The sequence below is a fragment of the Carcharodon carcharias genome, chromosome 10, assembly GCF_017639515.1.
Source record: "Carcharodon carcharias isolate sCarCar2 chromosome 10, sCarCar2.pri, whole genome shotgun sequence".
In the NCBI taxonomy this organism is placed as follows: Eukaryota; Metazoa; Chordata; class Chondrichthyes; order Lamniformes; family Lamnidae; genus Carcharodon; species Carcharodon carcharias.
The window spans coordinates 125,208,426-125,230,104 of NC_054476.1; the positions used below are offsets into that span (position 1 = coordinate 125,208,426).

The following is a 21,679-nucleotide window of genomic DNA, read 5'->3' on the forward strand; positions in this document are numbered from 1 at the left end:
GATTTGTGGGCAGGAGCAAATCACTTGCACAGATTTTTGTTGATGTAATTAATTAATTATTAGGCAATTCTCTGACCCTGTTTTCTGTGTACACTCTCCTAACCAGATTCTTAATCGCATTTGTCTGATTGTTTTTATATTCTCAAACTACTGTGCTGCCTATAGCTATATAATATTGGAATAATCTCTCTTTTTTGTAGTTATTATCTGTATTCCTTGCAATTTTGTCCATTCCAATCTTTTCCCTTTTGGTACCTATTCTGTAGCTTATTTAAGCATTTCTAAACATGACCTGCCCATCTTCAAAAGCAAAATACTGCAGATGTTGGAAATTTGAAACAAAAGCAAAAAATGCTGGAATTACACAGTGGGCAACCTGACCTGCTGAGTGTTTCCAGCACTTTTTGTTTTATCTGCTTAGTTTCCATGTTTTTCCTTATAACAGCATTGTCTAGCCCGATGTCTTTAATGTTAAGAGTATGCCTTGCTAAAGTTGAAAGTTTCTATTGTAATCATTCTCTTTTCCATCATAAGCCTAACCCTAAAAGCCACCAGGATTGTGTCACTTGCTACAATGCTATCTGACTGGCTCTATTATTGTAATTATGTTTCTATGCAGGGCATTATCCGCGACTTCTTATAACAGCAGGGAGGAAAGCTGGTTTAAATCGCTGTTCGTTAGAAAGGTGGATCCACGCAAAGATGCTCATTCAAACTTGCTATCTAAAAAGGAAACTAGCAGCCTGTACAAAATACAGTGTAAGTACCTACAATATTTTTAAAGACTGTTAAGGAATGTATTATTTTCAAATTGTTTCCGCGTATAATTTTAAAAATTTCTTTCCAGTTCACAACGTAAAGCCAGAATGCCTGGAGGCTTACAACAAACTTTGGTAAGATTTAAAAAAATCTGATGTCTTATTCAGCTCTTTTGGCTAAAGAAAGCTAATCTTTGATTGATCTGGAGCACACTTATTATTCATGTTCAGTTTCTCCCGTTTATTTAAAAAAAAGCCTCTCTGTATGTCATATTAATTTGTACAATTAATTTCATAATAACCCTATAATACAATATATTTTAAATCCTTGTATGACTGACAACCAGCAGCATTTTTAATTTTCCAGCAGTAATCTTGAAATTGTTTTATAGTTATTATAGCTATAAAGATGAGAAACATTTATGAAGTAAGATCCCTTTAGGGAAATGGTTTGGTAACTTTATTGCTATTACTGAATGTGAAAAACTTGACCTTTAGTTGACTCAGTTTAAGCTTAACAGTTCCATACTTAGCGTTAGATAAATATAACACTTTATGTTAGTAAAAGTAATGTAATTGGCGTGTACTAACCTAAAGTATATTAGTAAAAATTATGGGAACTTTATAAAGACATCACTATAATCTTTTATAATGTTGTAAACTGAAAACAAAGGGCCTTGTCTGCTAATAAGGTAAACTATTGCTCCTCATCCTTCTCAACCTGTTTGCAGCCTTTAACATAGTTGACCACTGCATCCTCCAACGCCCCTCTACTACCATCCAGTTGGGTGAGACTGCAGTTTTTAATTTCTTTTATACCTGTCTAACCACAGCCAGAAAATCACCTGTAATGGCTTCTCTTACAGCTTCTGCACTGCTATCTCTGGTGTTGCCCAAGGATCCATCCTTAACAATCCCCCACGCCCCGCTCCCTGGACGACATCACCCACAAAACAAGTCAGTTTGCACATGTATGCTGATGGAACTCAGCTCTTTTTCCCACTGTCATCTCCCCCTCCCCCACAACCCTTCTAGATACCTGTGCTCTTCTAATTTTGGCCTCTGGCACATTCCCAATTTTAATGGCTCCTCTGTTTATGGCCGTGCATTCTTATTGCTTTTTCAGATGCTCCTTAAAACCTACATCTTTGACCAAGTTTTTGGTCATCTGCCCTGATATCTTCTTATGTGGATCAGTGTCATATTTTGTTTTATAACGCTCCTATGCAGCACCTCGGATGTTTAATTGCATTAAAGGTTCTATATAAATAATGTGTAAGGTGTTATTCTATTTTCTGTCAACAACAGTTTTACCTGCATCGGGAATGTTTACTTGCATCAAAAACAACACTGCAGGCACTCAGCAAGTCAGGCAACATCCATTGGGAAAACACAAGACTGTTTGAGATCTAAACATTTCTTAGAACCCTTCACCTGACTGCTGTTTTCTTGATGGATGTTGCCTGATCTGAGTGTCTCCTGCACTTACAGTTTTTGTTTCAGATTTCAGCATCTGTGATAGCTCCCTTGTTATGATTACTTGTTTGTTTGGTTAGAGACAAAATAATTGCAGTCTTTGTTCTATGCGTCTGGGCATCTCTGTATAATTTATTTTGAGATTAGTTTTATGTCATTGGAGAGGGCGTTCTCCAATGTGTTACTCTCACATTTCAGCTAGTTTACTTGATATCCAAAAGATACATTTTAATGAGTTGATGTAGTTTAACATTCAAGATGATATACTCCACCAGTTCAGCATAAAGTTAGTAACCAAACAATTGCACAGCTGGGAGGTTAGGTGGAACTGTTCATTTTGTTTAATTTCATTTAATACAATTGACTCTCTTTTACTTTACATTCTTCCTTTTAAGTTTAATTTCATTTTAATTTTTTGCCCATTCTCTGAATTGCTGGTCGTAAAGGGCCCATCTTATTGCACTGTCATTTCAACTCTGAACTATGGGTAACAAATATAAAATTGACATTCCACATTTATGCACATAGATGAAAAGGAAGATGAAAACAATTACTAGACACACTAGTGCCACCCATATCCATTTGATAATGTAATCCTCCATACTACTGCTTATAATGTAAGTTTCTAAGATATGTAAGATAGGTGAAAAAAGGCCTGGACCAATTTCAAGAAATGTTCTGGGAAATTTATATTTCCGAATCACATTGGATACAACATAATGAGTTGGTTATTCAACATTCTCCTAAGTAAATGAGAATTCTCCAAAAATTTGTTTCTAATAGCAAGTAGCAATGCTGAACTCAAAATGTTGTGTAATTTATTGCACAGAAGGAAGAGCTCAAGTTTACTGTGTGTTACAAATTTTTAATATGAACTAGAAATCCCCATGTGTCAAATAGTCAAAAACACTGAAATGTGACACCATGAAAGAGCTGGTCGATTTTGAGACAATCAACCCATTTCCTCACTGCATTTTTATGGATCAGTCAAGCAGTTTTATTGGCATGGTGTGTGTTTAAACAGAAATGCAGGAAAAAGGTGGATGTGGGTGTGTGGATCCAGGCAGAATAAGAGATGCAATAAGCATACAAGAGACCAGCATAATTGCAGTATATTCCTACTTTGATCATACAGGAAAGTTGAGGTCATTTCTGTAATGCTGCAATAGTAATGAATTAATTATACAATAAATTATCAAATCAACTGAAATCTTCTACATCAACTTTGGACGTTACTGTTTTAACTTTACATATACTTAAGTATATTAAACACTGAAATTAAGAAAGCCCATTGTCCTTTTACAATGGGTAGACTGAAAAAAAATTGCTGGTATTTTTCTTTCTCTCCCTCTTCCTTTCTACTCCCCAAACTTTCCCCCCCGCCCCCCCCCCCAAACATCCTCCCCCTCCCCACAACCCTTGTTTTCTTGACAGAAGTAGCAGTTAGTTGAAATTCTGATAAACATTTGTTCAAATGGAACTCCAAGTCAGTAATCCAACTCTGCATATATATATATATCTTGCAGGTGTTATTTCAAGTTAGTTATTGAAGTAAACTGTTTACAGGAAAAGCAGAGAAGCTGATGAATGCACACAATGGTGCAGCAGCGCACTCATCATAGAGATGAGCGCACTGCTGTACCATTGTGTGCACTCATCAGCTCCTCTGCTTTTCCTGTAAACAGTTTACTTCAATAACTAACTTGAGGTAACACCTGCAAGATATCACTAATATGATCTAATTCAATTCAGGTGTATAACCTGACGTATTTCAAATATCCTTCCCAATGCTCATCACTAATCCTTCATTTTTTTGTGTGATAGATTCTAGCCTAATTGTATAAAGTATGACAAATAAGAACATTTCTCAAGTTGTAAAATGCCTGAAATAAACACCTGTTTGTTCTTTGCAGCATAGAGGTACTACCAAAAGTTCATAAAGACGAAAACTACCCATGTGAACTTGTGGGGACGTGGAATACATGGTATGGAGAGCAGGATCAAGCTGGTATGAATATTACTGTAGCAGGGTAGCAAGGCATAATTTATGTGTAAATGGTAGAAATAGGATTTTTTTTTATAGTTGTCTCGTGCCCAAATTATGTTTTCTGTATTAAATTCAGAATTGAGTTGAATTTATTTCCTTGTTGCCAATTAAATTTATACCTGTAGTATGAATGGTATTTTGTTTTAGATGCATAAACCATTATGTAATTTTGATTTTCAACCTTTATTTTGCTTACGGACTGATATGTAATAATTCTGAAGTTTCTGCTTGTCACGGGAAGTTAAACTCAACCTTCAAATCTTTATGCCAACTTACATTATGTGACATTCCGCAAACCTCCTTCTGACTTTCTTTGAAAAATCAATGTGCTCAGAAACAACTTTGTGTCTGATCATATTACCTTTGTATGTATATTACTTACAGATATAAGTGCATCATCTCAGATTCTTGAGCATGGTACTGGTCTAGCAGGAAATTAGTTATGACTATCAGTTGTTCTATTAGCCAAAAATTAAAACTTCACTTTGTGTGTAGTATCTAAAAATAAAAAGGCATATTCATTGTCCACCTAGTATTTTCATTAGCTCAAAACCAAAACACAGGGATAGCACGTAGTGACTCGCAGCATGAAATTGAGAAGACTTGCTATTCTGTATCCTATTTCTGTCTTTTTCAGTCCACCTCTGGAAGTATAGTGGAGGTTACCCCACGCTTACCGAGGTGATGAGTAAGCTCAGACAAAATAAGGTAACACCATTAAAAGGGTGTATTTTGGTTTTAGCAAAATGATGGAAGATCTTGTTTTTATAGTCTTCTGCTTTTAGTAGCACTTGCATAATAAGTATTTGTTAACTATAAATTTACCAGGGCAGACAAATGAGAGTTGGAATAAGAGCTTAGTTTTTGGCTTTATGTTTATATTTCCTCTGTTTTAAAGGCAACTGAAAATCCAAATGTAAAATGCCAGGAGAAAGTATATCTGAAATAATACAATTTTAGCACCACAACAAAAGTTTTGGCAGAATGAGAAAACAACACAATTATGAGATATTGCAATTTGGATGTCATTCTTCATAAAGGCTTTGAGTATTTTCACGTTCTCAAATTAGGCAGCTTTGTGGCGAATGGAGCAACATTGCAATTATGTTTGAAAGCATAAATTTTAAGGTTTTACTTCTGAAATGCATTTGAAAGAACAAAACTTGATTGGAGGTTGCAGTGCCTGTTATAAATATGATATTGTCCTTGCAAAAAGAATCAGCCTTTACCAGGAGCAATTTTTTTTCCCAAAACACAAGATTTTATAGTTGTAATAATTTGACATGTATAGGAGCAATATTTATTCAATTGCTGTTGGAGTTCGGAAAAGGCTTACTATTTTGCAGATGGATATAGAAAACAGATGACACCATAACATGCTTCCAGACAGCATATGGTTATCATGGCCACATTATAAGCTCCCTATCACATCAGTCACTCTAGTTGGTTTCTTATCAGAGAAATTTGATAATTTTTTGGAAAACATGCTTAACAAATTTAGGGTGTTAGTTTGATTATTAATTTAAATATTTAATTGTTGATTTGTTGTAGCTCCTCCATTTGATGTTTCTACTAATTTGATCAATGCCTGTAATGGAATGGCAGGACTTTGATAGTATAAGTTCTTTAAATGGATGGAAATATGAAACAGATTGTGAAAAATGAAATTGTCTGAAATGCACTTCATCCAACATGAATGTAGATGATTTGGCTTAATTAAGTGAATGCTTATATATTCTAAAGAGATTCCCAGTATTTCATTGTATGTGATAACATGAGGACTGAGCATAACATCTTATTTTTCAATTTCAAATAGATAATCTTACCTCAATAACTATTGCTAGGCATAATTAATAAATTATTGCTGTGTTAATATATGTCTGACAGTGATCTGCAAACAATAATTTATTTGATTGAGGTCTCTTAAACTATTACCAATAGAATTGGGTGGTCTAGTAATATATGAAGCCTTGGAGGAGCACAGGCAGGTGGTTATTGGGCTGGAGGCGATTATAGAACTAGGAAAGGGCAAAGCCTTGGAGGGATTTGAAAACACGTGTAAGAATTTTTAAATTGAAACGGCAGGCCAGGAGCCAATGTAATTCAGCAAGCACAGGGGTGATGAGTGAACAGGTCTAAATGCGATTTAGCACGTGGGCAGCAGAGTTTTAAATGAGCGCAAGCTGAAAGGTGGGAGGCTGACCTGGAGAACTTTGAAATTGTCATCCCTAGAGGTAACAAAGGCACGAATGAGAGCTTCAGCAATGAGGTGAGGCATTGTCATGTGGTGTTACAGAGCTGGAAGTAGCTGGTCTTGATGTTGGAGTGAATATATGCTTACCTTGGGATTAACTATAACATGCTTGTAGCAAACAGTCTGGTTCAGCCTCAGACGGTTGCCAGGAAGAGTGACGGAGTCAGTGGCTAGGGAATGGAGTTTGTGGCAGGGATTGAAGGCTATGGAGGAAATTTCTGCTCATCCAATACTGGACGTGATGCAAGCAGTATGACAAATTAGAGATGGAGTGGTCAAGAGAGGTGATGGTGAGGTAGAGCTTGGTGTTATCAGCATACTCGTGGAACCTAATGTATTTTTGGATCATGTCTTCGATGGGGCAGCACATAAATGAGAAATAGGAGGGTGCTATCCTTGGGAGACTCCAGAGGTAATGTTGTGGGTGGAAAAAAAAGCCCTTTGCTGCAGGTGATTCTCTGGCTATGACTGCGTAGATGTGTTTATATGTAGTAAACAACAAAATCTACTTGCATTTAGATGGTGCCTTTAATGTAGTAAAGTATCCCAATGTGCTTCACTAGAATGTTACCAAACATATTTTAACACCATGCAGGTCAAAAGCTTGGTCAAAAAGATGGATTTTAAGCAGTGTCTTAAAAGGAAGAGAAATAGAAAGGCAGAGGAAACTTGGAGCTTGGTGCTTAGGCAACTGAAGGCATGGACACCAGTGGTGGAGTGATTAAGATCACTGAAGTGCAAAGGCTATAATTGGAAAAGAGCAGAGATCTCAGAGGGTTATAAGAGCATAGTTTGGCTTGAATCCTAGGCAGGCTGTATGAATACCAGTGAGCTGATTTATTACTATGTGCATGATAAAGACGTTTCATTTAAAAAGTCTTGAAAAAGGTTTTTCCATTTACTGGGATGAATTCTCCCTGATATTTATCCACTTTATGCTAAAATTTGGTAAATTATTGCTCATTTAAATATTTTTGGAGTGGCAATATTAGTTGTTGTAAGCCCATATAGGCTTTTATTTTTTAATTCTCTCCACAGCTACTTCATGGGTTCGCTGTATCTGTTGCACTGCTTTTTTCATTCATGGGATGTGGGCATCGCTGGTTATGCCAGCATTTATTGCCCATCCCTAATTGCCCTTGAGAAGATGGTGGCGAGCTGCCTTCTTGAACCACTGCAGTCTAAGTGGTGTAGGTACACCCACAGTGCTATTGAGGAGGGAGTTCCAGTATTTCGACCCAGCGACAGTGAAGGAATGTCGATATGTTTCCAAGTCAGGATGGTGAATCGCTTGGAAGGGAGCTCCAGGTCGTGGTGATCCCATGTGTCTGCTACCCTTGTCCTTCAGACGGTAGTGGTCATGGGTTTAGAAGGTACTATCTTAGGAGGCTTGGTGAGTTGCTGCAGTGCATCTTGTAGATGTTACACACTGCTGCCACTGTGTGTCACTGGTGGAAGGAGTGAATGCTTGTAGATGGGGTGCCCATCAAAGGGCCTGCTTTGTCCTGGATGGTGAGTGTTGTTAGAGTTGCACTCATCCAGGCAAGTGTAGATGGTGGACAGGCTTTGGGGAGTCAGGAGGTGAGTAACTCGCTGGAGGATTCTTAGCTTCTGACGTGCTGTTGTAGCCACAGTATTTACATGACTAGTCCAGTTCAGTTTCTGGCGAAGGGTAACCCCCAGGATGCTGTTAGTCTGGAATCAGGTTATCCCCTTTGTTGCATTTAGACTGTGGTCTGGGTGAAAGCTGACTCATTTAATACCCTCAATTAGATTTTATTGTGTACTGTTAGAACATGCATAATGCAATATCTTCAGAAACTAGTAATTGTATGAAAATAACTGCTTTTAAGCTATGCCATCAAATAACCTAGCTAGGTGAAGGGACCGATTTCAGTATCTTTGTTAAATTAATTTATTGTAAATTCCTTTATCATTGCAAGATGTCAGATTTGATAACTGTTTAATAGATGGCAAATCTTGAGCATAAGAATTGCCTTTTTCAAAGGATGCTTATGGCATTGTTAACAATATATTTTATTTCTGTACATTGGAAAAATAGGTTGGGTGCAATGGGATTCTATTGTATTCTGCATCATATTAATAGCAGGAAACTTTTCTTGATATTGATTACATTACTAGACTAGTATGAAAATTTAATTTGCCTGCAAGTGAAGTATATACCTTTTTTTTTCAGGAGTTCATGGAGTTCAGGAAGGCGAGGGGTAATATGCTGCTGTCTCGAAAAAACCAATTGCTTTTGGAGTTCAGTTTCTGGAATGAGCCAGTACCTAGATCAGGACCTAATATTTATGAACTCCGATCCTACCAGCTCAGGGTAAGGAACATGTGCTGCTTGTGTTTAATTTTTATATATGTATTCTCAAATAGGAGGTTTTGACGGAATATGTACACACGCAAATCAATTTGAAATGTGGTAGTCGATAAACCCATACTGAGATACATCAATATTTCGGGCTTGTAATTTGAGAATACAATAATAATTTCCCACTTGGAATATAAAATTACTAACAATGCGAAACCTGTCACTTACGGTAAGTTTGGTGGACTTATTAGTGTCACTTGTGTTCTGCTCCCTGGTTTCTCCTCCCGTTCTTTTTCAAGTTAGAATTAAATTCTGTCTCTTTTCTCATGCCTGGCCATTGCTGCTATGCCTCCTGAAGCTGATTGCTGATGCACGCTTGTTTCTAACTGTAAAAGGAAAAGTTTTAAGGGCAGTAAAGAAAGAGCAAGGAGTCATTGTTGTATATTTTTTTCAAAATTAGGAATATTATTTAAGCTGTTGGGCACAATGGTAGTTTTAATGTTCTCTTCGCCAAAAAATAAACTGAAAAATTTAAAACTGAAAAGAAATAAGATATACCTCTTATCAACAATAGAGAAAGCAGAGAGGATCTGCAAAGTATCACACAAGAGGGTAGACCTTTGAAGTTTCCTTTTGAACTCTAAATTAACTTTCTTACCCATATAATTGGAAGGCAAAAAAGTTCTTATCAGAACCACTGGCTTTAACCTAGTAATTGGAATCTGCTAGAGCTTTTCACTATTATGATGAGATAAATAATATATTGTTTCCTTATGTTGACAAGGCACAAATACTGCAGAAAGAATTGAAAGAATAGAGAAAGTTTCTTTATATGGAGGATAAGAAAATGTAGAATTCTCTGCCACAGACCATTGTTGAAGCAAAGTTCATATATTCTTATAAAATCGAATTGGATAATTGCTTGAAAAACAATAATATTAAAGTGGGTGTCTCATGTGGATAAAAACTTGAGGGTTCAAATGGTCTGTTCCTGTACAGTGATATTTTGTTTCTAATCTGGGCTGTCCACACCTTTTTCATGGGTGCACGCCATGGAAAGCTAGGGTCACAAAGTTTTTATCCAATTTCCCTCTTAAATTGAATATATCTCAAATTGAAATCTTGGTGTTCTGATAGCTTTTATCATTATTGAGGCAACAGTTTTTTTTAAAAAAGTCTCATTCTAAACGTCCAATTCCATGAAATGCAAACAGGCTAAACCTGGAGATAAGAAATAAATGCACACAAGACTGAGTTACTTGGCTTCAAGGGCTGATTGGCAGGCTTTTGCCCAGATGTAGTTTGGACATCAAGACCTATTATTTCCCACATTCCATTTCAAAGCCAGGTTGATGACAGATCTTTCCTTCTGGTCTGTTTTATCCTTCCCCAAGGTAACTTTGCAAGTTGATGTCCACTTACTCTTGCCAAGTAGCTGACAATTCTTGCATCATCTCAATAACCAAGTACGATACATCTTTATATTCTTTTACAAATGCTTTGACTTTGGCTGCAATATGCTGTAATTTGTTTCAATGTTTCTGATTAAATAGCAGACAAAGGTATTTAATGTGAATCCTGCATTCATACAGTAAGTAATCGTTGCACACCATGAACCAAGGCTGAGTTTTTTTTTAAAAAAAACGACCTTGGGAGTGTTGATTTTATCAATCCACGGGTAGAACAACGCCTAGACAAATTAATACAATATTTTCCATGCTAACCAAATATACTACTCTGGGTTCTGAATCATTAAGCTCTGAATAACTATCTTTAGCTTCACCAAGTAGTGCCATCTGGCACATGCACAGTCTTGCAAGCTTAGAATTTAGGCAGGGAGGAATTTTCTGCAACTGGTTTCAAAGTCAAACATTTAAGTAGGAATATAAAATTATACTGAATTTGGTTAAGTCATTGTAATGTTTAACATCAAATTCTTGGCCTAAACATCACCTTGAAGGAAATGTAAATGTGGGAAGAATCAAATGAAAGAGAAGTTACATTTTGTTTTATGAGCTACTTAATTCACCTTATAAGGATAAGAAAATTCAATTTGTTGCAAAGAGGGAAACAATGCAAATGTTGGAAATTTGAAATAAAAACAGAAATTCTGGAAATACATGGCAGATCTGGCAGCACCTGGAGAGAGAAGACAACTTAATATTGCGTTTAGAGATACTTGTCAAAATCTTATTTGTCACCCAACCATGCCAACCTAGGGATCTGAAATAAAGTCCATTGAACACTAAATGTATACGTACTTGCCATCATATTGTCCTAAACCATCTGCCATGGACACTGAACGATGGTCCTCTAGCCCCTTTGCCCAATTGAACAGGTTATCTATGTCCAATGCACTTCAGTGCTGTGGTACCAAGGTTCATGGTGCCACAATTTCAGAGTAAAGATGCACAGACTATATGAGCCTAAAGGGGAAGGATGAGAAAAATTGGAAAAACTAAATTATATCTCATGGAGCAATTCATACTTGTTTGTTTAAACAAAAATTCTTCATTTTTCATAGATGAATAAGCAAAGCAAATTACAACACATTTACTGTCTAAAAAATTATCCTATTACTGAAAAACTGAGATCCTGTTGCATGATATTTATAAATTCTGTTTTGATTGTTGTTTAATATTGGTATCATTTTTCCAGCCAGGAACAATGATTGAATGGGGTAATAATTGGTGAGTGGCATATTAATGCTTTTGTACCATTTATCCTGTTTGTACTGTAAGTACAGTGTGATATTTGCATTACAAGGTTACTTGCCAGTGATGGATTGAGAGTATGGTTTCATCAATGATTTGATATCCAAAATCACTGTTGGATATCCTAATCTATTTTCTTCAGAAAAGTTGACATTCTTGACTAGTCCCTCTACATATGCACTGTTCCCCAACCTTCAAAACTTGCTGAAAAAGCCGGTCTTCAACTCTTACACCTTCTTCACCTGCCACCCAGTGTCTATCCTCTCTGTAAGGTCATCCATTTCTGTGCTTAACTTTCCCACTATTGTTTGACTGAAACCCATCAGTCTGGTTTCTGCCCTGTCCGCACCACATAAGTTACCAGTTAGCCCTTATGGAACTAACTGTTAAATGCTATCCATCCTGTCCATCACAACTCTCTATCCTGCTCTAAAACCTCTCCATTGTTCACTGCCATAGGGTAACCCTCTCTTGGTTCCACTTCTACTTCATCCAAAGTAGCTACCACTTTTCCAGTAGTAGCTTCTCCTGTCATCAGAGCATGGTGAACTCAGAAACACCTTGAGGTTCCTCCTTTAAATGATCTATATCTCATTTGTCAGCAACGTTATCTATAGTTATGTGGTCAGCTTCGACATGTATGCTGACAACAAGCAGCTCTACTTCTTTGGAGTATATACGGAAGTGTGAAGTAATTCACTTAGGTCGAAGGAATAAAGCAGAATATTTTTGAAAAGCTAAGGAACTTGTAAGTGTTCATGTTCAGAGAGACTTGGGTGTGTTTGTACAAGGAATGCAATAGGTTAGCTTGCAGGTGCAGCAAGCAATTAGGAAAGTAAATGGCATGTTGGCCTTTATTGCAAGGGAGTTGGAGTATGAGAATAAATAAATCTTGCTACAGTTGTACAGGGTTTTGGTGAGACTGCATCTGGAGTACTATGTGCAGTTTTGGTCTCCACATTTAAGAAAGGATTTACTTGCATTGGAGATGGTACAGCGAAGGTTCACTAAACTGGCCCCTGGGATGAGGGGGTTGTCCTATATTGAGAGGCTGAGTAAATTAGGCTTTCATTCTTCTAAACTCCAGAGAACATGAGGTGATCTCATTGAGGCTTACAAAATTCTGAGGTGTTTGATAGAGTGGACGCAGAGAGTTTGTTTCTGCTGGTCGATGGCATAGCCCCAGGAGAAGAGGTTGATCATTTAGAACTGAGATGAGGAGAAGTTATTTAACTCAAAGGGTTGTGAATCTTTGGAATTCTGTACCCCAGAGAGTTGTGGATGCTTCATTGTTGAATACATTTAAGGCTGGGATTGGCAGATTTTTGGACACCCGGAGAGTTGAGGGATATTGGAAGCAGGCAGGAAAATGGAATTGAACCCAAGATCAGCCATGATCATATTGAATGGCAGAGCAGGCTCGATGGGCCCTGTGGCCTATACCTGCTCCTATTTCTTTTGTTTTTCTGTTCTCTGACCACCAGTGACTCCGTGAACATCTGCCACCAGTGACATCCACATCCCGTGAATGAATTAAAAAGAACCAGTGGTGTTTAATCTTGGATGAGTTTCAGGTTCCATATCCATCATCCAGTCAGCTAACTTTCACTCCTGCAGTATGACCTGAGTCTGCCCTTGTTTCAATTCCTGACCCTACTGGAAACCCTTCAATTTAATAGTAACTTTTGAGAGGAAGTTGACTATAAACTTGAAAAGGAAAGAGTTTACAGGGCTATGGCATTAGAGCAGGGAAGTGGTATTAAATGGATAGCTCTTTCAAAGGTCTGATGCAGATTGCTGGGTTGGATGCTTTCCTTCTATACAGAATTTATGAACAGAACCTTTTTTGTCACCTCTCTAATTTTCTATTACAGTTTCCTGTCTCTTTCTCTTTTATGAAGAGCTTAGGAATTTTCGACTAGTTAAAGGCACTGTACAAGTGCAAGCTGTTATGAATAAATGTCACAGTGAACCTGTCACATGTAGACTCTGGATTTGAGTCAGCCAGGATTGGCAGAAACATTCACTAGCTACTGGCTGTGTTATCCACATTAAAATTGACAAGGCAGTAGGAGGCAGGAGTATTTGCTTGAAATGGATATCCAGGAATGATTATAATAATTTTTAACTGTTACCTGACCCCAAAAAGAGTTGGCACTTGAGAATCATTCCCACCTATCTATTTCTTTAATAAGTTATGCATTCATGTTCATATGAGAAGTTGTTCCATTTTTACTTTCCTGAGGGTGCAGAAATAATGGCCCAGAATTTGCTGGGAAAACAAGGACAAGTTTAATGTGTATACTGTTATTGGTGTGTAAATTGACTAGCAATTTGTGCCTGAGAGGAGACACCCCATTAATGTGAATTGCCCCAAACTGCTAGATGATTTTCCACTGCTTCACAGAACTCCCAAAAACCACAATTTGCCATCAACCTCGTGAGTCATAAGAAATTGTTACATTTGTGTAGTAAATACAAATTAAACTTGCTACAGCCAGTTAGGCCTGGCATATAATGATGTACCTATCCTTTCAATGATAAGATTTATGTTCAGCAATACCACTCAACCTCTCTGGCCCAGAAAGGGAACAATTGAATTGTAAGTCTCATCCCTGCAAGTGGTAAATTATTTTTAGGGATTTTAAAATGTAACCTTTTTAAAGAAATACTTTTCCTTTGTCTCTTTTTTTCTTTTCCTGTTTCTTTTAATCCAGTCTCTTTCCATCTCTTTTCTGCTTTCCCTTTTCTTTTTATCCTTAAATGTCATTGGTTAAGGAGACAGTTTGGTGGTTCCATCATTCACCAGGGTTTCTGATGCCCCAATGAAGTTATCAGCTCACGCAGCAATTTGTGATGCAAATAAAATGGCATAACCATGGTAATTGAGTATATTTTTCCTGCAAAAAATGCATTTTGGTTCTATACATTTCTCTAACACCTCTTCGGTATAAGTATTCTGAATATTTGTCAATTAGAATAAATTCATTCTAAATCTACAACAAATGTGTTTGTAGATACAGAATAAAAGAAAATGAACTTAAACTCTTTAAAGTTCAGCACTTACATGTTATGTAATTCATCAAGACTACAATGCAAATTATAGTCTGATTGTGTTTTTTTAATTGTATTGCAATGTTGATCCTTTTCTGGGTTACATGTCGTGGAGTGATCCTATTAAGATAAGTATATTTAATGAAGAATTCTACTGCATATGCACAGTCCATCTCTATTTCCCTATGGGTTAATGCAAGTGTTATTTTGGATAAAAACAGAAAATGCTATAAATACTCAGCAGGTCAGGCACAATCTCTGTGGAAAGTTAACATTTTAGGTTGATGACCCTTCAAACATTAGCTCTGTTTTGTCCATAGATGCTGCTGGACCTGATGAGTATTTCCAATAGTTTTTGCTTTTATTACAAATTTCCTGCACCATGTGACATGCTAGCTAGTTCTTGGCATTCAATTTTTATTCTCAAGTAGAATTGACTATGCATTGGCATTGTAGTTTCTCTTTTTAAAATTAGGCAAGGTATTATTTCTTGATCTGATGTTTTTGAATATCAGGAACAAGAATTTTCTGTTCTATACACTTTTAAAATAAGAAGGACCATCCAGAACTTATATTTTATTCATTTGTGGATTGTGGATGTCGCTGGCTAAGCCAGCATTTATTGCCCATCCCTAATTGCCCTTGCTAAGGTAGTAGTGAGCTAATTTCTTGAACTTCTGCAGTCTAGGTGGTGTAGGTACACCCAGAGTGCTGTTAGGGAGGGAGTTCCAGGACTTTGACCCAACAACAGTGAAGGAACGGCAATATATTTCCAAGTCAGGATGGTGAGTGGCTTGGAGGGGAACTTCCAGATGGTGGTGTTCCCATGTGTCTGCTGCCCTTGTCCTTCTCGATGGTAGTGGTTGTGGGTTTGGAAAGTGTTCTTAAAGGAGCCTTGGTGAGTTCCTGCAGTGCATCTTGTAGATGGTGCACACAATTGTCACTGTGCGCTGGTGGTGGAGGGAGTGAATGTTTGTGGATGGGGTGCCAATCATGCAGGCTGCTTTGTCCTGGATGGTGTCAAGCTTCTTGAGTGTTGCTGGAGATGCACTCATCCAGGCAAGCGGAGAGTATTCCATCACAATCCTGACTTGTGCTTTGTAGATGGCGGTCAGGCTTTGGAGTGTCAGGAGGTGAGTTACTCACTGCAGGATTCCTAGCCTCTGACCTGCCCTTGTAGCCATAGTATTTACATGGCTAGTCCAGTTCAATTTCTGGTCAATGGTAAACCCCAGAATGTTGATGGTGGGGTATTCAGAGATGGTAATGCCATTGAATGTCAAGGGGCAATGGTTAGATTCTCTCTTGTTGGAGATGGTCATTGCACAGCACTGTGTGGTGTACATGTTACTTGCCACTTGCCAGCATAAGCCTGGCTTTTGTCCAGGCCTTGCTGCATTCGGACATGGACTGTTTCAGTATCTGAGGAATCGCGAATACTGCAGAACATTGTGTAATCATCAGCAAACATCCCCACTTCCGACCTTATGATGGAAGGAAGGTCATTGATGAAGCAGCTGAAGATGGTTGGGCCGAGGACACGACCCTGAGGAACTCCTGCAGTGATGTCCTAGAACTGAGATGATTGACCTCCAACAACCACAGCCATCTTCCTTTGTGCTAGGTATGACTCCAACCAGTGGAGAGTTTTCCCTTTGATTCCCATTGACTCCAGTTTTGCTAGGGCTCCTTGATGCCGCACTTGGTCAAATGCAGCCTTGATGTCAAGGGCAGTCACTCTCAATTTGCTAATCTGGACAATCTATGTACAGTTTTTAGCGCTAGCACTGATGCGCTCAAATTGTTCCTTAAATTACAGATCAACATTATTAAAAGGAAACTCATATTAAAAGAAAATATTAAAAGAAATGTTTCACAATCAGTTATTTTTTCCAGTTTAATCACTGATTTGTCAGCAACCTGAGTGTCCAATTTGTATGTGACAGGTCCCACCAGCAGCATTGAGATGATAAATTAATATGTTTTGGTAGTGTTAGTAAGACATGTACTTTGAAAGTGTGCCATGGAATCGTATGCATCCATCTGAACATGCATCTCTTATGCCTTAGCTATGGGGCTGGTGCCATTGGACTGGAGTATTGCAAATGTTACATGTAGTGGTGAATGGTTGTTTTTCAGATGGAGGGAAACACAGTGTTGTTCCTTAGGGGCGGTATTTGGCTCTCTACTTTTGTGTATATTACTGGCCTATACTTGCCCATACAAGGCATGATTTCAAAGTTTGCAGATGATATGAAGCTTTGAATTTAGTCAACAATGGGAGGATAGTTACAGACTTCAGCTGGGCATAGACTGGTGAATTGGGCAAATACATGGCTGATGAAACTTAACCATGGTAGTGCAAAGTGATACATTTTCGCCGGATGAATGGAGAAACAACGTAACCTAAATGGTTTAAGTTAAAAGGGTACACAAACCGAGAGACTTGGGCCTGAATTTTTAGGATGGTGGGCAGGTGCAATCAATGGGCCTGGGAGCCACCAGGAAATGGACCGCAGTCATGATCAGCCCCCGACCGCGATTTCACTCTGGCTGGCCAATTAACGGCCAGCCAGCCTGAAATGCATACTGAGAAGCTCAGCACTGCTGGGGTGGGGGCGGGCACTGACATCAATGCAGGAGTGGGCGAGCACTGACAGAGAGCTGCCTCGGCGCTGAAGACATGAAAAGCATGAAATAAAGTTTTTAAAATCAGAAAAAAATGTGCAAGCATCACAATCAGTCACCTGAACATATACATTATAAAAATGCTATCCGTAGATTTTTCTTTTTCTTTCATCTAATAACAGAAACCTCAATCCGCCCATGGATGAGGTATGAAGAAAAATGCAAAGGCTACCTGGCCTTCACACCCATCCACCAACTGTAATGTTGGATGGGCAATGTAAAATTAAAGACAATTGCAACTTTAATTACCTTAATTGGCCTCTTAATTCTCGGCCGGCACACTTCCGACTTTTGCACGTGCCCACCAACTAAAATATAGCACGAGCGCAGGATGACATTGGGATGCTTGCCCAACGTCATTTCACAAGATTTTGCGACTGGTGTGCACCTGCCCACCGACCTAAAAATTCTGCCCTTGGAGATGTAGGTTCGCACCTTTGTAGGTGCGAAGGCTGTTTTGGAAGAAAAAGTATGAGATTGATAGAGGCATAGAGTACAAAAGCAAATAAGTTTATAAAGCACCTGTTAGACCTCAGCTGGAATATTGTGTTCAATTCTTGGAGTCAACTTTAGGAAGCATGTCAAGGTCTTGGAGAAGGTGCAGAAGAGATTTACTAGAGAAAAAAGAAAAACTTGCATTTATGTAGCTGTTTTCATGACCAGCAGATGTCTAGAAGTGTTTTACAGCCAATGTAGTCATTATTGTAATGTAGGAAACACAGCAGCCAATTTACGCACAGCACACTCCACAAACAGCAATATGATAATGATGAGATAATCTGATTGGGGAGGGTGGAAGGCGGAGCAAATATAGAACTGTTGAGGCACAGGGGAATAATGCAAGGCTGGATTGCATCTATTTTAACGCAAGAGTCTTTACAAGTAAAGCAGATGAATTGAGGGTGTTGATTAACACATGGGAATATGATATTGTTATCACAGAGACATGGTTGTAGGAAAGGCAGGACTGGAAGCTCAGTATTCCAGGGTATAGAATCTTTAGGCATGACGGGTGGGGTGTAAAATAGGAGGTGGCATTACACTATTGATCAAGGAGTCAATTACTGCGGTAAGGAGGGATGGTATCTTAGGTTCCTCAAATGAGGCCATTTGGGTAGAACTTAAAAACAAAAAGGAGGCAATCGCTTTGCTGGGAGTGTACTATAGGCCTCCAAATGGTCACGGGGGTGGAGATAGAGGAGCAGATATGTAGGCAAATCTCGAAGGGTAAAAATAGGGGATTTCAACTTCCCCAATATTAACTGGGATAGTCTTTAGTGTGAAAGGCATGGAATTCTTAAAGTGCATCCAGGAGAGCTTTTTGAGCCAGCATGTCGAAAGTCCTACAAGAGAAGGGGCGGTACTGGACTTAATCTTAGGGAATGAAGCCAGGCAACTGGTAGAAGTGTCAGCGGGGAGCATTTCGGGGATAGTGACCATAACTCTGTAAGATTTAAGGTAGTTATGGAAAGGGACAAAGATGGACCAGAAATAAAGGTCCTGAATTGGCGGAAGGCCGATTTCAATATGGTAAGACAGGATCTGGCCAAAGTGGACAGGGAGCAGCTACTTTTAGGAAAGTCTACGTCAGATCAGTGGGAGTCATTCCAAAAGGAAATAGTGAGAGTTCAGGGCCAACATGTTCCTGTAAAGGTGAAGGGTGTGACCAACAAGTCCAGGGAACTCTGGATGTCAAGGACCATAGAGGATTGGATAAGGGGAAAAAAGGAGGCTTATGGCAGATACAGAGGACTGAAAACAGTGGAAGCCCTAGAGGAGTATAGAAAGTGAAGGGGGGTACTTAAAAAAAATAATAATTAGGAGAGCAAAAAGGGGGCATGAAAAATCCCAAGGCATTTTATAAATATATTAAGGGCAAGAGGATAACCAGGGAAAGAGTAGGGCCCATTAGGGACCAAAGTGGCAGTCTGTGCGTGGAGCCGGAGGACGTAGCTGAGGTATTAAATTATTACTTTTCATCTGTGTTCACTATGGAGAAAGACACTGTAGGTGTAGAAATCAGGGAGGGGGACTGTGATATACTTGAACAAATTAGCATTGAGAGGGAGGAGGTTTTAGCGGGCTTAATGAGATTTTTCCCAGGCTGCCTAGTGAGGCAAGGGAGGAGATTGCAGGGGCTCAGACACAAATTTTCAAATCCTCTCTGGCCACAGGAGAGGTGCCACTGGTCAGGAGGATAGTGAATGTGGGACCATTATTCAAGAAGGGTAGTAGGGATAAACCAGGTAATTACAGGCCGGTGAGTCTAACATTAGTGGCAGGGAAACTATTGGAAAAAATTTGAGGGACAGTATTAATCTCCGCTTGAGACGGGGATTAATGAGGGATAGTACGCATGGCTTTGTCAGGGGGAGATCATGTCTAACAAGTTTGATTGAATTTTCGAAGAAGTAACGATGTGTAAATGAGGGTCGTGCAGTTGATGTAGTCTACGTGGACTTCAGTAAGGCTTTTGACAAGGTCCTGCATGGGAGAAGAGCGCATGGGATCCAGAGCGATTTGGCAAATTGGATCCAAAATTGGTTTAGTGGCAGGAGGCTGTTATCTTCGAAGGTTGTTTTTGCACTTGGAAGCCTGTGATGAGTGGTGTACTGCAGGGTTCAGTGCAGGGACCCTTGCTGTTTGTAGTGTACATTAATAATTTAGACATGAATATAGGATGTATGATCAGTAGGTTCAGAAACAACATGAAAATTGGTGTTATAAATAGTGAGGAGAAAGCCTTAGGTTACAGGTCGATGGCTGGTAGATGGGCTGGTAAGATGGGCAGAGCAGTGGCAAATGGAATTTAACCCTAAGAAGTGTGAGGTGATGCATTTGGGAGGACCAACATAGCAAGGGAATACACAAATGGTAGGACCCTAGGATCAGACGGACCTTGGTGTACATGTCCATAGATCCCTGAAGGCAGCACAGGTAGATGAGGTGGTTAAGAAGGCATATGGGATACTTGCCTTTATTAGCTGATGCATAGAACATAGGAGCAGGGAGGTTATGTTGGAGCTGTATAAAATGCTAGTTAGGCCACAGCTGGAGCACTGTGTGCAGTTCTGGTCGCCATACTACAGGAAAGATATGATTGCACTGGAGAGGGTGCAGAGAAGATTCTCCAGGATGTTGCCTGGGCTGGAGCATTTCAGCTATGAACAGAGACTGGATAGGCTAGGGTTGTTTTCCTTGAGCAGAGAAGTCTGAGAGCGGTATACAAAATTATGAGGGGCATACATAGGGTAGATCGGAAGGAACTTTCCTCCTTAGCAGAGGTGTCAGTAACCAAGGGGCATAGATTTAAGATAAGGGGCAGGAGGTTTAGAGGGGATTTGAGGAAAAAGATTTTTCACCCAGAGGGTGGTTGGAATCTGGAGAACACTGCCTGAGAGGCTGGTAGAGGCAGGAACGCTCACAACATTTAAGAAATATTTAGATGAGCACTTGAAACCCCATAACATACAGGGCTATGAGCCAAGTGCTGGAAAATGGGATTAGAATAGATAGGTGCTTGATGGCTGGCATGGATACGATGGGCTGAAGGGCCTGTTTCTGTGCTGTATAACTCTATGACTATAACTTTAAAGAAGAAATTGGATCAATGTTTGAAGCAAAAACACTTGCAGGGCTATGAGAAATGAGTTAAAGAGCGGGGCTATCTCTTCTAAAGAGCCGTCAGAGTATGATGTGCTGTATCATTATATGTTGCTATTCCAGTACTATAAACATCATCTTAACTGTACCTCTTATTTACTTTGTGTAAATGTTTAAAATTGACATTTTGAAAGCCAACAGGATTGGATACCAAAACCAACTAATTAATTGTATCATTTATCTTGGTGTAGCAATGCTTTTCTTTTCAAAACAAAATTGACATGACTATAAATATAACCTGCTTCAATGTTATTCCAGTTGTCCATGACGCCCGAGTATTCATATTGTGAATATGCTCTAAGTATTTGTGCCCATTTAATTTGGTGTCCATGAATCTGTGAAGTATACTTCAAAGTTGAAAATTGTGTTTTAACAGTTGAAAAATTTAATGTTGCAGCTGCTTTTATGTTTGAGGATTTTGGTTGGGTGAAAAGTCATTGAGTTTCTGAGCCAGTCTCCATTCAGAATTAAAATACTGTAAGTGTTTGTGTAAAGTGTTATTAGTGCAAAGCAATCAAACTCAAACTTTAATTTGTGCAAAACCAAACTAATTATGAAAACTGCATGTTGAATAACTTGAAATTTTATGTAATCAGTTTCCACTTCACATTTGAATTTTGGGTGAATCAAATTTCAACTTTGAGTCATTTTCACAAAATTAAAAACACAATCCAAGAATAAGTTCTAATGCCCTACTGC

The 21,679-nt window shown here is 38.8% G+C and overlaps 1 protein-coding gene across 2 annotated transcripts in view; it reads left to right on the plus strand.

Annotated features, from left to right (window-relative positions):
- nipsnap2 (nipsnap homolog 2) overlaps positions 1 to 21,679 on the plus strand; it is a 42,858-nt gene that overhangs the window by 12,590 nt on the left and 8,589 nt on the right. Inside the window, exons 2-7 of one of the 2 annotated variants that reach the window (XM_041197946.1) lie at positions 620 to 759; positions 848 to 893; positions 4,148 to 4,242; positions 4,919 to 4,989; positions 8,733 to 8,873; positions 11,520 to 11,551. In XM_041197946.1, coding sequence (XP_041053880.1) covers positions 620 to 759; positions 848 to 893; positions 4,148 to 4,242; positions 4,919 to 4,989; positions 8,733 to 8,873; positions 11,520 to 11,551 — 525 coding nt within the window. The remainder of the gene's footprint in view (positions 1 to 619; positions 760 to 847; positions 894 to 4,147; positions 4,243 to 4,918; positions 4,990 to 8,732; positions 8,874 to 11,519; positions 11,552 to 21,679) is intronic. The other variant, XM_041197947.1, reaches the window with a different exon arrangement.